The sequence below is a fragment of the Ascaphus truei genome, chromosome 6, assembly GCF_040206685.1.
Source record: "Ascaphus truei isolate aAscTru1 chromosome 6, aAscTru1.hap1, whole genome shotgun sequence".
NCBI classification, from domain to species: domain Eukaryota; kingdom Metazoa; phylum Chordata; class Amphibia; order Anura; family Ascaphidae; genus Ascaphus; species Ascaphus truei.
In genome coordinates this window covers 96,418,230-96,432,758 of record NC_134488.1, presented here as the reverse complement: position 1 = coordinate 96,432,758, position 14,529 = coordinate 96,418,230, and the positions used below count along the sequence as shown (strand labels likewise).

At 40.2% G+C, this 14,529-nt stretch overlaps 1 protein-coding gene across 3 annotated transcripts; it reads right to left on the bottom strand.

Moving 5' to 3' along the window:
* Positions 1 to 2,316: 2,316 nt before the first annotated feature.
* LOC142497442 (uncharacterized) lies at positions 2,317 to 13,927 on the bottom strand. Of its 3 annotated transcripts, XM_075605233.1 has the most exons (5): positions 13,788 to 13,927; positions 13,184 to 13,274; positions 12,650 to 12,791; positions 3,358 to 9,837; positions 2,317 to 2,766 (listed from the first exon to the last, which is right to left on the bottom strand). In XM_075605233.1, exon 4 carries the CDS (start codon positions 9,814 to 9,816, stop codon positions 8,239 to 8,241), a length of 1,578 nt encoding a protein of 525 aa, XP_075461348.1. In that variant the 5' UTR covers positions 9,817 to 9,837; positions 12,650 to 12,791; positions 13,184 to 13,274; positions 13,788 to 13,927; the 3' UTR covers positions 2,317 to 2,766; positions 3,358 to 8,238. The 3 variants fall into 3 exon arrangements, with proteins under 3 accessions (XP_075461348.1, XP_075461346.1, XP_075461347.1); XM_075605231.1 differs by lacking the exon at positions 12,650 to 12,791 and having other exon boundaries at positions 2,318 to 2,766; XM_075605232.1 differs by lacking the exons at positions 12,650 to 12,791; positions 13,184 to 13,274 and having other exon boundaries at positions 2,320 to 2,766.
* Between the last annotated feature and the right edge of the window lie 602 nt (positions 13,928 to 14,529).

Genomic DNA, 14,529 nt, shown 5'->3' with positions numbered 1-14,529 from the left:
GTTGTAAATTTGTGATGTTTGCCATTAGAGTGAGTGGTGGTTGGTGTGCTGGTTTTCAGAGTTCTCCACCAACATTCAGTAGATAGTGCAAGGCTTTTGAGTAATCCAGGGTGTATGGTTATGTTGGGTGTGGGCCAGGAGGGAGGAGTTTGTAATGGATAGAGAAAGTAATATTTCCACGAGGCCACGAGAACAAAGTTGAGGTATGTAAGAGATGTGTTCAGAGGCACGCAATGGAGACCGTTTAAAGTGAAACTTAAATGAGGCTTTATTGCGCCTGTCGCTTTAAACACAGCAAACATGTGAAAATCCGCAAACAAAATCTGCTCCACTTTGGAGTATATTTACACTTGTAGTCCAGCCCTCTTTAACTGCGTGGTTAGCCCAGTGATTCACCAGCCCAAATCATAGAGACATATATATATAAACAGTCTATAAGAAAGTCTTATCTGTTTCTTGTAGCTGTAGGGGAAGGCTTCTCTGTTCTCCTGGTGTCCACACCCTTGTGTGATAAGGCAATGTCAGGATCCAGGTTTAGAAGTATTATCCCGTGTCTTGCTGGCAGCGTGCAGTCTCTTTGCAGCTCAAGACAGTGTCCGTGTGCAGTCTTTCCTTGGTTCAGCCCCACGTGTGAGACTAAGGAATTCTCTGCTCTTTCTGCTTCCTGGGTCAGCTCAGCTCACGTGTGAGCTCAGGAAGAATCCCCCCTTCCTGTCTCAGAGGCAGGCTTTTTCTGACACCTGTAATCAGCCAGGTGGTGTTGGTTAATTGTCTACCAGCAGTTAACCACCACACTGCTGGATTAGAGGCACATTTTTGAACAGGGATAAGTCCCCTGTTACACGGTACATACCATATCACAGAGGTAGGTAATGTTGCATGAAGCTGTTGTGAGCAAAGTGAGTGTGTGCAGACAAAACAGCAGGGGTGTGCCTTGTCAAATTGTTTTGCTGCAGTGCAATGCTAGGGCCTATTCAGGGTTTGCAGAGGGTTGAGTGGGGTGAGGGGGCACTTGTGTGCAGTCAGTGTTGGGAGAGGCTGCAGTAAAATAAGATGTAAATGGAGGGTTAAGTGTGCAGGCTAACAAGCATGGGATCATAGTGAGGTCAGAGTAGCTCACCGTTTGATGCCTTGTGTAGAAGAGTTTGTAGTAGATCCAGTCCCCAGTCAACTTCTAGTCAAACTATATCCTAACTCAGGTGCGCACGCAAGACTTTATTGGGGGGGGGGGGGGCGCGCGGTTACAGAGGCCCCGCGCTAAGAGCTTGAGGCCTCTGTAAATGTACTTACCGGTTCTTGTCCACGTGTCTCCATGGCAACACAGCATCAAATGACACCTGTTATCATGGAGACGTGACATCAAATGACACCGGGGGTCACGTGACATCACATGACCCCGCAGCGTCATTTGATGCTCCATTGAAGGTAAGGGGGGCCGCGATCGTGAGAAGAGCAGACAGGGGGGGGGGGGTGCAGCGCAGGAAGTTTGTGCACCCCTCGTTTAACTATATATTCTCACTTAAAAATGCATCGCTCTTAAAATGCCAATGCGAATGCCATCCCTGCTAATGCCTCCCTTAAAGTGGTGTTACTTTTATATATCTAAGCAGTCACATGAATACTACATTCTATAGTGGATGATGTCAAGCATTTGTCATTGACCTAGTGGCAACATTGATTACCTGAGTGGGATTTTCCAACTTATCCAAGTAATCACCCCTCATATACATGTTGTTGTTTCTTTTTTTCACTCCTGTATGTAGGATGTTGATACCATCTACTATCTGAACAGAAATATTTTTATTTTACTCTCACATGCCCGTGTGGCGATGTATTATATATAGTACATTTATTAATATTTACAGAGGTGTTAATGTGATACTCTCACTATGAGCCCCCCACAATGGGGGACATCTGCTATAGGAACATATATATGGTAGTAATTTGTTCACCATCTCAAGCATAGGATATTTATCCATTTGCTCAGGATATTAGAATTTACATTTTTTGTCACACCTGATCCACGATAGTCCACTATAGCTGAGGCTGTTTGATTTCGGTGGGATATCTGCTTTTGTCATTTCAAAGTTATTTTGAGAGGAATTTCCTAGCTGTACACCTAGCAGCTGTACACTGCTGATATAGGTTTTAATTGTCATATGTTTTTTGGTCTTTCAATAAAACGTTATTATTTTTGAATATTAGTAGAGGTAGAGTGCATAATATGGGATTCTTTCCTTTTTCGTAAACTCAGTTACCCCTTTTCCCAGGTGCACCCCACTAGTACGTTACTATACATTTAGCAAAGCAGGGTCCCCCGCTCCCCTCTTTTTTTTGTTGTGAACATATACTAAATGTGCCTGTGCATCCCAATGCCTTGAGAATAAGTTCTGGCATTTGTTGAATCTTGTAGTCATCAAGTCTATTAATGGTTCCCCACATTTGCACATAATCTGCTGAAATATCTTCTGATTCAGTAACCAGTCTCCTGAGTCTATGGTCTTGCATCTTAAATAATCTGCTTAAGTGTTGTCTTCCCCAGCTATGTTTACTGCCATAATGGCTGGAAAGTTACGATTAGCCCACCTAAAAATCCTGGCCTACTCTCTGGCTGTTTGAAAACTTCTTGTGCCTTCCTGATGGTTGATGTATGAGACCGCAGTCATGTTGTCTGAGTGGACCTTTCCTGGCTGACCTCTTATCTGATATGAGAAATGGAGTAGAAGCTTGAGTATAGCTCATAGTTCCAAGATGTTGATTTGGAGTCTTGTTTCTGAATCTAAAAGCAGTGTGGGAAGGTTGGAGCACAACTGGACACAGGAAAAAGAAGAATAGTCTGCGAGAGAGTGTGTGTCCCATAAAAATATTTAATGGATCAAACCATAAAAATACAGTGAGCCCACGGGCCCCCACCAACGCGTTTCAAGCAGAACGCTCTTTATCAAGGTGCACCTTGGGACACACACTCTCTCGCAGACTATTCTTCTTTTTCCTGTGTCCAGTTGTGCTCCAACCTTCCCACACTGCTTTGCTGTCACCTTTGGAAGACCGGATGCACCTACCAGAGGAGGAATATCATGAAGACCATCCAGATGTGAGTAATACTACTCTTATACACCTTTGCACTGTTCCACAGCGATCAATCTGACTGGACACTAGCAAGTGGGAGTTGTTACTTATCCTAGTGGAACTCCATCCAGGCCATCGTGTCATAGTGGAAGTAGGTGTTATCTATATATGATATTTGGTCTATCATTCCCTTGATACTCCTAGGATTTTCACAGTTGGAGAATATATTTATGGACTTGATATTGTTTTGATAAATGTTCTAGAGCACCATACAGCATTTTTTTTTACGTTGTTTCTGAATCTAACCATGTTCCCCATGCAGGCTGGATCCCCACCCTGAGATACTTGCGCCTGTCGTAGTAGAACACAATTTCTGGGCATCAGTGACCTGCCTCTGGCTAGATATGGTCTTGATTCCCCAATATATCAGGGAGAAACGTGTCTTGGTCGTGAGATAAAGTTTCTGTGCCAGATCCCGAGAGTCCTTCCAGGCGACCATAGGTTGTGTTGTAATTGCCTCAGGTGGAAGAGGCCCCAGGGTACTACTTCTATGGCTGCCACCATCTACCCCAGCATTGTCATGTATTGGTCTGCTGTTGGGAAACATGAGGGAACGTAGGTGTTTTACCCTCTGCACTATATGAATATTAGTAGGGGTAGCGTGCATCATAGGGAGAAGGACTGGCTCAGTGAGTAAAGACACTGACTGGTACTGAGTCTGAAGTAGGGGAACCTGGTTCAATTCCTGGTGAAGGCTCCTTGTGACCATGGGCAAATTACCTTATCTCCCTGTGCCTCAGGCACCAAAAACATAGATTGTAAGCTGCACGTGGCAGGGACCTGTGTCTGCAAAATGTCTCTGTGAAGCGCTACATAAAACTAGCAGCGCTATACAAGAACATGCTATTATTATTATTATTATATGGGATTCTTTCTTTTTTTGTAAACTCACATTTAGTATATGCTCTAACACTAGATTGGAATTACCCTCTAGTCTATGTGTTCACTCCAATGCCACTGATCCAGAGGACTCTGGAAATTATCAGAGTTCAGAGGTTGAAGGCCATTGTTATCGCTTCCAGCATGGCCAAGAAGATCTGATGAGGATATCAGGGGACTCCCCTTGGACACTACCGATAACACTGGAGCTTCTGTCACATGGGACAATCCTCTAACCAAGGTTTGCAATGCTTCATCTGATGGCCTGGAGACTGAGATGGCGATCTTAGCACTCCAGGGTGTTTCAATTCGAGTGTCAGATACATTAATCAGGTCCAAGAAGCCAGTAATGGCAAGAATATATTACAGAGTTTGGAGAATCTTAAAGTTATGGTGGACAAGAAACTAGATAATTCAAGAATCAGCCTCAACATTTGATATCCTGGATTTATTTTACAGGATACCCTTTCTTGCGATCCTCCATTTTGCATTTTTCACTAGGATAAGGTGATTCTTAGGACAATACCTTTTTCCCTTTACAAGGTTGTCCCACCTTTTCATATTAATCAAGAGAGATTCCATATTTTTGTCGTTGAATGTAGTAAGTGAAATAAAGCTATACATTTCTAGAACACAGGAGTTCAGGTAGACTAGAAGTCTTTTTATTTTATTTGCAGGTCCACAAAAAGGCCAAATAGCCCCTAAGACCGCAATAGCAAGATGGTATAAGTTTGCGGATATTGGAAATGGGTATCAGGGATGGAGCCCTATGGGCTGTATAACAAGATGCATCAGCGGAGCAAGTCTGTAAAGCCGCCACATGGTCCTCACTACATACCTTTACCAAACATTACAGGATAGATGTTACGGCATCTTCAGAGACAACGTTTGGGAGGAAGGTCCTCCAGGCGGCCGTATCATTACAATTTATCCAACCCTATAGTCAGGGAAACTGCTTTGGGACATTCCTTCATGTCATGCGCTGACCTGGAGGGACAGGAGAGAAAACGGACATTTTTCTACCATTAATTTATTTTCTCCTGGTCCCTCCATGGCAGTGCATGGGTAGTTCCCCCCACCCTGTTGTTTTCTTTAATGAAGGATTTTGTGGGACATTTTTAACAGATCTTTCTGATGTATATGTTGTACTTACTACTGCAGGAGAATTATGTATATATGTAAATAGCAAGCTTGGCCAAACGTACAACAGACCAGAGAACAAACGAGGAGGGCTTATATAGGTCTCAGAGTCAGGTGTTCAATGTCCTACCTCAGCTGGGAGGAGCATATCCCTCGTCAGGTGATGCCATGGAGAAACCAGGAGAAAATAAATGAACGGTGAGAACATTTTCTGTTATATATATATCCATAATACATAAGAATTTGTTTTCATTTTGGATTTATGTTCTTGACATATTTTTGATGTAATAATTCAAAAAGGTTATTAAATGTTACACTGTGTTGCCAATTATATGCCTTACAGAAAACTAATAGATAATTTAGAAAATACAGAATAATACCAATCACATTAATACAATTTTTATCTCAGGACAAATGGGCTCGCATTCTGCAAAGTTACATTTTCAGGGGTACCATTAACTTGCAGTACATTTTGAAAGCTGTAGACCTAGCAATATCCTACATGTGTGGTTCTGTACTATGAGAAAATACTTGTAGCATTTTTTTAAACAACTCTAAATGACATTTTTAATGTATTATAATGTAACAAACATGTTTTGTTTCTATAGCAGCCATTTACAAAGTCACATCCCCTTCCTCTTCTGAAACAGGCTCTGGCACACCCTTTTTTGAGCCCTGCCCCCTCTCTAGCAGTGAACCAATTGTATCTAATGACTGCCTGGTCACATGATCTTCCACACAAAACTTTGCATCTTTGGTCCTCTTCTGATGCACCCCCAGCCAAATCTTCGCTGATTGATCACAGGAGAATGGTTCGATCTGCAATTTAGCTATTTACTTATCATTGTGTGGATTGTATTGATGCACATATTAAAGGGGGGAAAAACGTCAGCTTGAACTGATGCTTTAAAGGGGGCCGCAATGCCTAACAGGTTGACAACTGCTCACTAAATAAAAGAGCCAGAGATGGACTGAAAGACCAGAAGAATGACACGAGGTGTCTGAAGCATCGTCCAGGACTGCCACTGCTTCAAAGCTACTTCAGCTAACCCATGGTGCGGTTGTCACTGAGGGGGTTATTCAATATATTTCAAAGTGGTATATATTTCAATGCATATTTCCGTGTTCTTGTTTTGGATTTTGATAATGGACCCTTGCCGGGAAGGATCTAGGACCCTATATTTCCCCAAGAGGGTTAAATAACAGGCGCTTTTTTTTAGTTATTTAAGTTCTTCTAAATGCTGTGGTGGATTGGGCTCAGTCTCAGACTGTGGTATCGGAACCTGTATGGGTCCTGTCGAAAGCAGGGCCTTAAATCCAAATAGATTACCATAGATCATAATGCCCCAACCAGTACTATTCGTAAACACCTCCACTACTAAAGGGGGCAGCGAAGCAGTGCATTTTCACCCCTATTCTTTAGTATATATCTGATTAGTACAATTATTCTCTTCTCATTTTTCCAGTGTTTATCCCCAGACATTGTTTATAACATCACAGGGTTTGCTGAGCTCTGTATAAATAAATCATAAATCAAAAACATAAGGAATGGCAGGCAATCATTCCCTTCCCCCCACACGGTCTGTTTTTAGGATATTTCCAACCCACTGTACAGTGCATATTAGCAATGTTCCCACAAAACCTTGTGTATGCTCTGTGCAGTGGTTCATACCTTTCTTTTCATGCCAACGCCCTCCGGAGACCGCGTCTAACTTCTGCCCGTCTTAGATGGAAATGAACAGCCTGATGAAGACTAATGCTAAAAATTACTTTAAAATGCTTTTTACTTGTCTGATAAAAAAGCAGCATCAGTCCTCAAGATTAAACTTATAAAATATAATTGGGTGCTAGAAGCAGCACACCTTTAAACGGTGAGCTACTAGTGCTTCCTGCAATGGGGGTGTTCAAGTTTGAAGTGATTTTGATAGTCTTACTATTGTGTGGTATAAAAAAGTCAAATATCACTTTTGTTTATGATGATTTCTGTAAAATCGGCTGCATGCTAAAATAAACATTTTATTTTTTTAACATTGATCATGCATGTCAGTGGTAGCTCTCTCTCCCCAGACCATCTAATGCATTTAACCTGTTCTTCAGAGTCATCAAGTAACATATTATTCTCATGAATTCCGTCTTATATTTACTTTGAAAACTTGTTTATGTCCCCTAATAAACCATCTCACGTCAAGGAAGTTTATTCTCTTCTACTACACAAATCAACAGGGTCTGTAATGGTGTCTCAGATCACTGGAAAGAAAGTCCCATTATTCGCTGTAGAATCTGTATTTTTTTCCTAAAAGTCCACTTGTAAAATACAACAGGAACCTAAATAACCTACAAAACAAAATTAACGTTAGTATTCAGGTAACATCATAAATCAGAACTTCTATGCTTTATGATGTTGCCTAATAAAATGAGGTTTTAAAATCTTTCCTCTGCCTCAGAGCCTGTTTTCTGGAGTTACCAATGAATATTATATTCATATGTAAATTAAGTGCATCACAAGTGTGCAAATGCATTGATTATTTCTAAAACCTGGTGTTTCCTGGGGATCTCGGAGGAGAGATTTGAAAACCACCAGTCCTACACCGTTCAATATAATTTCTACCTTTTAAATTCACAGTTACATGTAATTTATTTTATATATATATATATATATATATATATATATATATATATATATATATATATATATATATATATATATATATAATATATATATATAATGTGTATAAACTAATACCATGCATTTTAACCTGACGTATTTGACTAGTTTTCTATGCTAGACTTGTCTTTTGTTGTCTTCCATTTAAATGTGTCTGCTCATTCTTCATGTTCTCGGTTTTGTCCTTTTGCACCTTGCAAAGTTACCTATAGTTTAATGCAATATACAAATTTTACAGGGTAAAAGATAACCTTCACACTATGTAAGGTAGAAATATTTGACCACATTCATCTAATCACAAAGCTGCAGCTGTGTTAAGTATTCTGAGCGAATGCCTTTTATATATCTCCACAGACCTATGTCTTTGCGTTGCCGCTAATATCAGATATTCATTAGATTTGTCCTATTCTTGTAAGTCATTGGATTTAGACTAAAACAATCTCAATTGAGTTATCATCGTCATCATCGTCATCATCTAAAATTTCAGTTTCCAAAAAAGACTCTTGCTCGTGACTCAATTGATGTGTCTTCAGGTGCTGCATCTGGGTGTATGTCTTCTCACACAGGTGGCAGCTGAACAGCTTGTCCCTTGCATGTACCTGCTGGTGACGCAGGAGATCACTAGATTCACGAAAGGCCTTGTCACAGGTCATGCAGTGGTAGCGGCGTTCTCCCGTGTGAATCCGTTTGTGCCGGTCAAGGTGAGACAGCTGTCTGAAAGTCTTGCCACATAGGTGACAGCCAAAAGGACGGTGGCCTGTATGAATCAGATAGTGGCGATGCAGGCCAGAGACACGGGCAAACGTCTTGGTACAAAGGCTGCATTTTAAGGTATCCTCACTGTGCTCCTTTCCAATCATGTGAGCTGCTGTGCAGTAGTGTGTCTTATGCTTGGAATGTAACTCCTCATGTGAGCATTGTGGCTCTCTCTCTTCTATATCAACCTCCTCTTTTAAAGACGGCCTGGGCTGACAATAGGGGGAGGAAGAAGGAAGCTCCTCAGGAATGGAGCCTTCATTCATATGCCTCTGCCTGTGCACTCTTGCATTATGGAGGTGTTTAAAGCCCTTGTCACAGATGGAACACTGATATGGCTTCTCACCTGTATGAACCCGTTGGTGCTTCAACAAATCACTTGTGTCCCGAAAACCTTTTTGGCAAATGGAGCATTTGAACGGCCTCTCCCCTGTATGGATCAAGTAGTGGCGCTGCAGATGGGTGGCTTGCCGGAAGCGCTGGTCACACACATTACAGGTGAAGGGTTTCACCCCTGTGTGAATGACGGTGTGTTTCCTTAAGTTAGATGAGTTATTAAAGCACTTCTTACATTCCCCACATTCATACATCTTCTGCCCTGATGGTCCAAACTTCAGGTGCACCGGCCGGTGAGCTTCTAATTCCTCCTTGGTTACAAACCAATTAGTGCAGAAGGAACACTGGAATTCCTCTGGGAAATCCTCATCTTCGTTATCAGGGTTAATGATGTCCATTTCTTTTGGTTTCTGTAGAAGTAGCTCCTCCATCCTTGTGTGCTTCTCCTGGTGCTTCTTCATATAACAGACACGAGAGAAGCTCTTTTGGCACACTGGACAGCTATAAGGCCTCTCACCTGTGTGCACCCGGAAATGTACCCGCAACTCAGTCGAGTCCCTGAAGCCCTTGGAGCAGAAGGCACACTGGAAGGGCCGCTCACCTGTATGTACAAGGTGGTGGCGGTCAAGCTGTGACTTCTGCCTGAAGCTGCTTCCACATACATCACACATATAAGGCCTCAGCCCTGTGTGGATGTTCTTGTGACGGCGTAGATTGGAAGGGTCAGAGAAGCAACGCCCACACAGGTCACACTCATACTGTTTGCGTCCCATCACCAGAGTTGGCTGATTGCTTGTGACACCAACTTTCTTCAAAAAGTCTCCCATGGAGAAGGGGCTGTTGTCCAGTTTGGCCTGTGCTGCCTTTACACTGTTTAGCATGTCGCTCAAACAGGATGTAAATCCCTCCATCTGTCTTTGCTTTGTAGAGAGCTACAAAAAAACAACAACAATATATATTACACAGCGGAATGTTACAGGTACATGTTAAAGATCCAAAAAGTAATAACAATTAGCCATAAATCTGCTACAACTTTGACATTTGATTTTATATAAGCCGAACGTCCACAAAAAATAAGGAAAAATTCATATTTCATACACTTGAATAAAAATGTAGCCGCAGTAACCACCCAATGTTTTCATTGCAGCAAAGACAGCTACTGTAGCTTGTTCTACATTTCAAGACTTTGCTGAGGCTATTGACACAATCAACCATGATATATGGCATGACACTCACCTAATGCTTCGTTTTCATATTAAAACTGGTATGTAAAATATTTGCTCAGTTAGGCAAACTCCTTAGAAATAAGTCTATCCTAAATAACTTGGCCAGAAGACGCCCTGACCAACAAATGCTAATGCCACGAACCTTGACTATTATGACATCTTTACAGCTCCACAGACTTTTCAGTTGTGTAGCTGCAACACCCATAATTGTGAGTGGTTACCCCTGAAGCCCAGGCATAATGTTCATTTTATCCTACTTGCCTTCAAGATTTAACAGGGTACGATGTTCAATTACCTCAGTACAGTAGCTTACTAATTTCCACAAAGCCAAGTACCTACCATCTAAGATCCTCCTCCAGATCTCTTCTTCTGCAGTGGTCTACCCGAATCCCTTAAAATCCACAAGACTATCAGACAATTCAAATCCTCAGCACTTTCTCACTTTACATATGTTTCTAATTGTTTGACCTTTTGTTTTGTTTCTCTGATTTCTATCACATCATACTTGAAATAAAGATATATATATATATATATATATATATATATATATATATATATATATATATATATATATAAAAATATATATATATATATATATATATATATATATATATATATTTCTGTGTATTTTTCCTGGTAAAATTTTGCATTAATCAATGAAAATCAATTAACGATTGCAAATACCTTTGACACATTAATGAATACCCATCTCTACTTTAGGATTAATTATCAATGGGAAAATAGAACATTGCTTTAAATGTGTTGCTGTCCCTCTGGCACTCAAAGGGTTACAAATAAATGCATCCCACTTCACTCTACAATATTAACCATTGCAACTGCATACTGTGTTACGAGAAGTACCATGCAGTAATGCTATGTTTCTGGCACAAGAGGCTTGGGGGAACATCACATGAACAGTCGATAAATAAGGTAGAGTAAGAACAAAAGTAAGGTAGAGGTGATACCTTCAAAGCAGCACTTTTTATTATATAGGTTTTTATAGGAGCTGAACTGTGTTCATTTCAGCCCTGGGGACCCCCTGCTTCCCGGGACACTTACTTCCATAGGGGGTGCCGACAGCAGCTCCAGCTGGGCTAGTTGGGGCTATCGTAATGGAGGTTTAAAGCCCTGCGTCACTTGGGCCAATAGGAAGCCGTGACGTTATCACTTGTGGCTTCCTATTTGCCTGTGTGACCAGGACATTTAAACATGCGGAGCTGCTACCGGCATCCCCTACGGGAGGTATGTATCTCAGGGAGCAGGGGGTCCCCAGAGCTGAAATGAATGCGGTTCAGCTCCGGAGACCCCTTGCGAAACATTTTGTTTTGGGGAGAGCATATACTTTAATGGCTAACTAATGGTTTGAAAGGGTGCAAGCTTTCAGGATCACTTACGTCCTTTCTTCAGGTACATTTTTACAAAAGAATCTCAAATAGGATAGTATATTTATATCTGTTAGTTTATATACCAGGATACCATCATAGTAATAGTGCATATGCTGGGGTCAATTAGTGTGATGCAAAAAGTAACATAGCAATGCAAAAAATGGAAAATAAATAGGTCAGGAATTATAGTGGAGGTGTGAGGTGTCTTGGCTATTGGCACAGAGCAGGGAGACTGTACATAGAGATATTTCATATCATAGGGTTCATTTGTGAAGCTATAACAACAGCTGGGTTCTGTATTCAATGTATCAAACATTTGCATGAATTTATATTCCCATGTTTTCCTTTCTCTCTGTGTTCTGACATTTCCCTTTGATAATTGTTAGTTTCATGCCCTTGATATTATAGTTGGGGCTGCAGAACTGTTCCCCTAGAAGTGTATGTACATTAGAACATGAAGATGGTTTCGTATTGCAGTTGATTTGTTCCTGTATCCCAGATTAATCAGTGTTAAATCATGCTGACTCATAACAGTCCAAATACAGGGCTGTGTCATATACTTGCTACTGAATAACACAATCTCGACATGTGCAAAATGTGCAGTCTAAAATGGAGACAGCATTTCTGGTTTTCTGTTCCAACGCAATGAACGTTTCTGCATATTTCTCCAAGGAAATATGAAAATCTAACCTAAACCAGGGCTTTAAAAAAAACAGCTCTGTTTCATACATGCAAAAGAAAAATGTTTTCTGTTGTAGCCATTACATACATTATTTATTGTTGCTTGAAAAGTAGGACATCGCCTACTTAAGCAGCACACAGATGCAGTTATTGAATGGATTATGCAGAGCAGAAGAAGAACGAAGTGAGGATTCAAAGCATTCACAACGAAAACTAATGGCCTGTTGAAAGGAATCAAATTACCTATTTCTTATTTTACCATTTGGGGGCTATTTGAATGTGTGAATATTTAGCTCCGTAGCAGTGCTGATCTCAGGTTAAATGGAACGCAGAACCCGTTTGTGTCAGTTTTCTTCAGACTAACACTGGATCTTGCACTTTGAATTTAATTCCTGCTGAACATTGTTTTTTTGTGTTGCAAGCATATTTATTTGAATCTTGTTTAATTGTACCTTTTGTTTTTGTGAGCTTTTGCTGGATCTTTGTAGGTTTTTTTTCTTTCTTACAAATGCTCTGACAAGTCAATTGGCAGTTTGACTTTTATATCCCCTTTCTGAGAGTGAAGACATGTCCTGCCATTGGAACGTGGGCTCACTATAAAGAAAAATACCTTTCACACACTTACTATAAGCACAAATCCAATGTTTCCATAAAGTAGGTCATATAAACTTACCACAATGAATGTAAGCATTTATGCACAGATATTTTTAATAATGGTTTTATATATATCTATATATCTATGTATATATATATATACACACACATATATATATATATATATATATATACACACATATATATATATATATATATATATATATATATATATATATATATATATATATATATATATATATATATATATATACACAGACACACACTTTTTGATGTACACAGTACTATGGTGTACCTAGCACTGTACGCAGATTTTTTTTTCTCAATTACAAATAGTGGGTTATTAGATCTTTCAATCTTTTTTTTAATACCTGAGGCACAGGGAGATATCATGATTTGCCCAAGGTCATGAGAAGTGGACCCTGGGATTCGAACCGCGTTCAGCCGCTTCAAAGGCAGTGTCTATATAGGATTACAAGGTGGTGATGATGTATAGCTACTGGCAAAAGAACATTTATCTGCGCTTCTTTACACAAACATTCAATGACATAAAATGAGCATGGCAACAACATTATTACATATAGAAAACGTGTCATCAATCTCCTAACTGGCCCTTGCGACATCATGGCGGATAACAAAGGGCATTGGGGACGTGTGAAGATAAATTGGTACCCAATGGCTCACCACTGTATATTCCCTATATATCCATCTCTGTCGAACAATAGCAGCATTTATTTAGTAATAGGCAAGAACAGAAAATATAAATTATCCCATGGCTATACCATAGTCCCCCTGCTGTGTAAGAATAAGAAAGTCTCCCTAGCACTGAGTCAGTTAAAATCTTGAATTGTGCATTTTCACTCTATATCACAGATACAGAACAATGGAGCCTTTATGTGTGCAGGGTGTGATGCTTTTGGTGACTATGTGCCTGTAGCCGGGCCCTGATCAGCCCTAATCCCCTGCAGTCGTTACCTGGGTGAGGGTTGGCTCTTCCACCTTGGATATGTGCAGCTTGTACAGATGTGGAGCTTAGATCCTCAGCTTCAGCCTCAGTTTTCAGAAACTCCTCCTCACTCCCCTCCCTTCCTCTGCTTCTCCTGGGTATTTAACAAATGCATTTTGTGAGCTCACAGGAAAGTGCCCTGAATTACTAGACAACTGGGGAACAAAGCGGAGTACATTCGTTCCCACCATAAATAAACCTTGGACACATGATCCACGCAGATCAATGCACGCTGACAGTGAAAGTGCTGTTACTAACATTAGGGAGCAGACTGGGTTCACACCTTGTTTATATCCGAACAGATCCCAGACAGATGATGTGTTGCTTCTACTGACTCACTGCCTGGAGAAATTAATTTTAGCTGTGATGATGATCCCTTGAAATTTTAAATATATATTTTTATATGCGTATTTATTTTTTAATATAGGGAAGCAAAATAGGCTTGAAGATATTTAGCAATAATTTATTAGGCTGTAAACCTTTTGTTTTCTAAGAGAGAAAACAGCCAATGTATATATTCCCCAAGTATAAAATACATTATTAATTGCATGAATGAGTGTATAAAGAATTAATATTATTTTTAAATGTGGTATCTGCATAAAATGTGACAACAGTTTTAATACAAGTGATTATTATGTGTTTTTACACTACATTAATAGCTTACAGTACTACCATAATGTTTTATCAGCTTACAATGTACTTTTTTTTGTT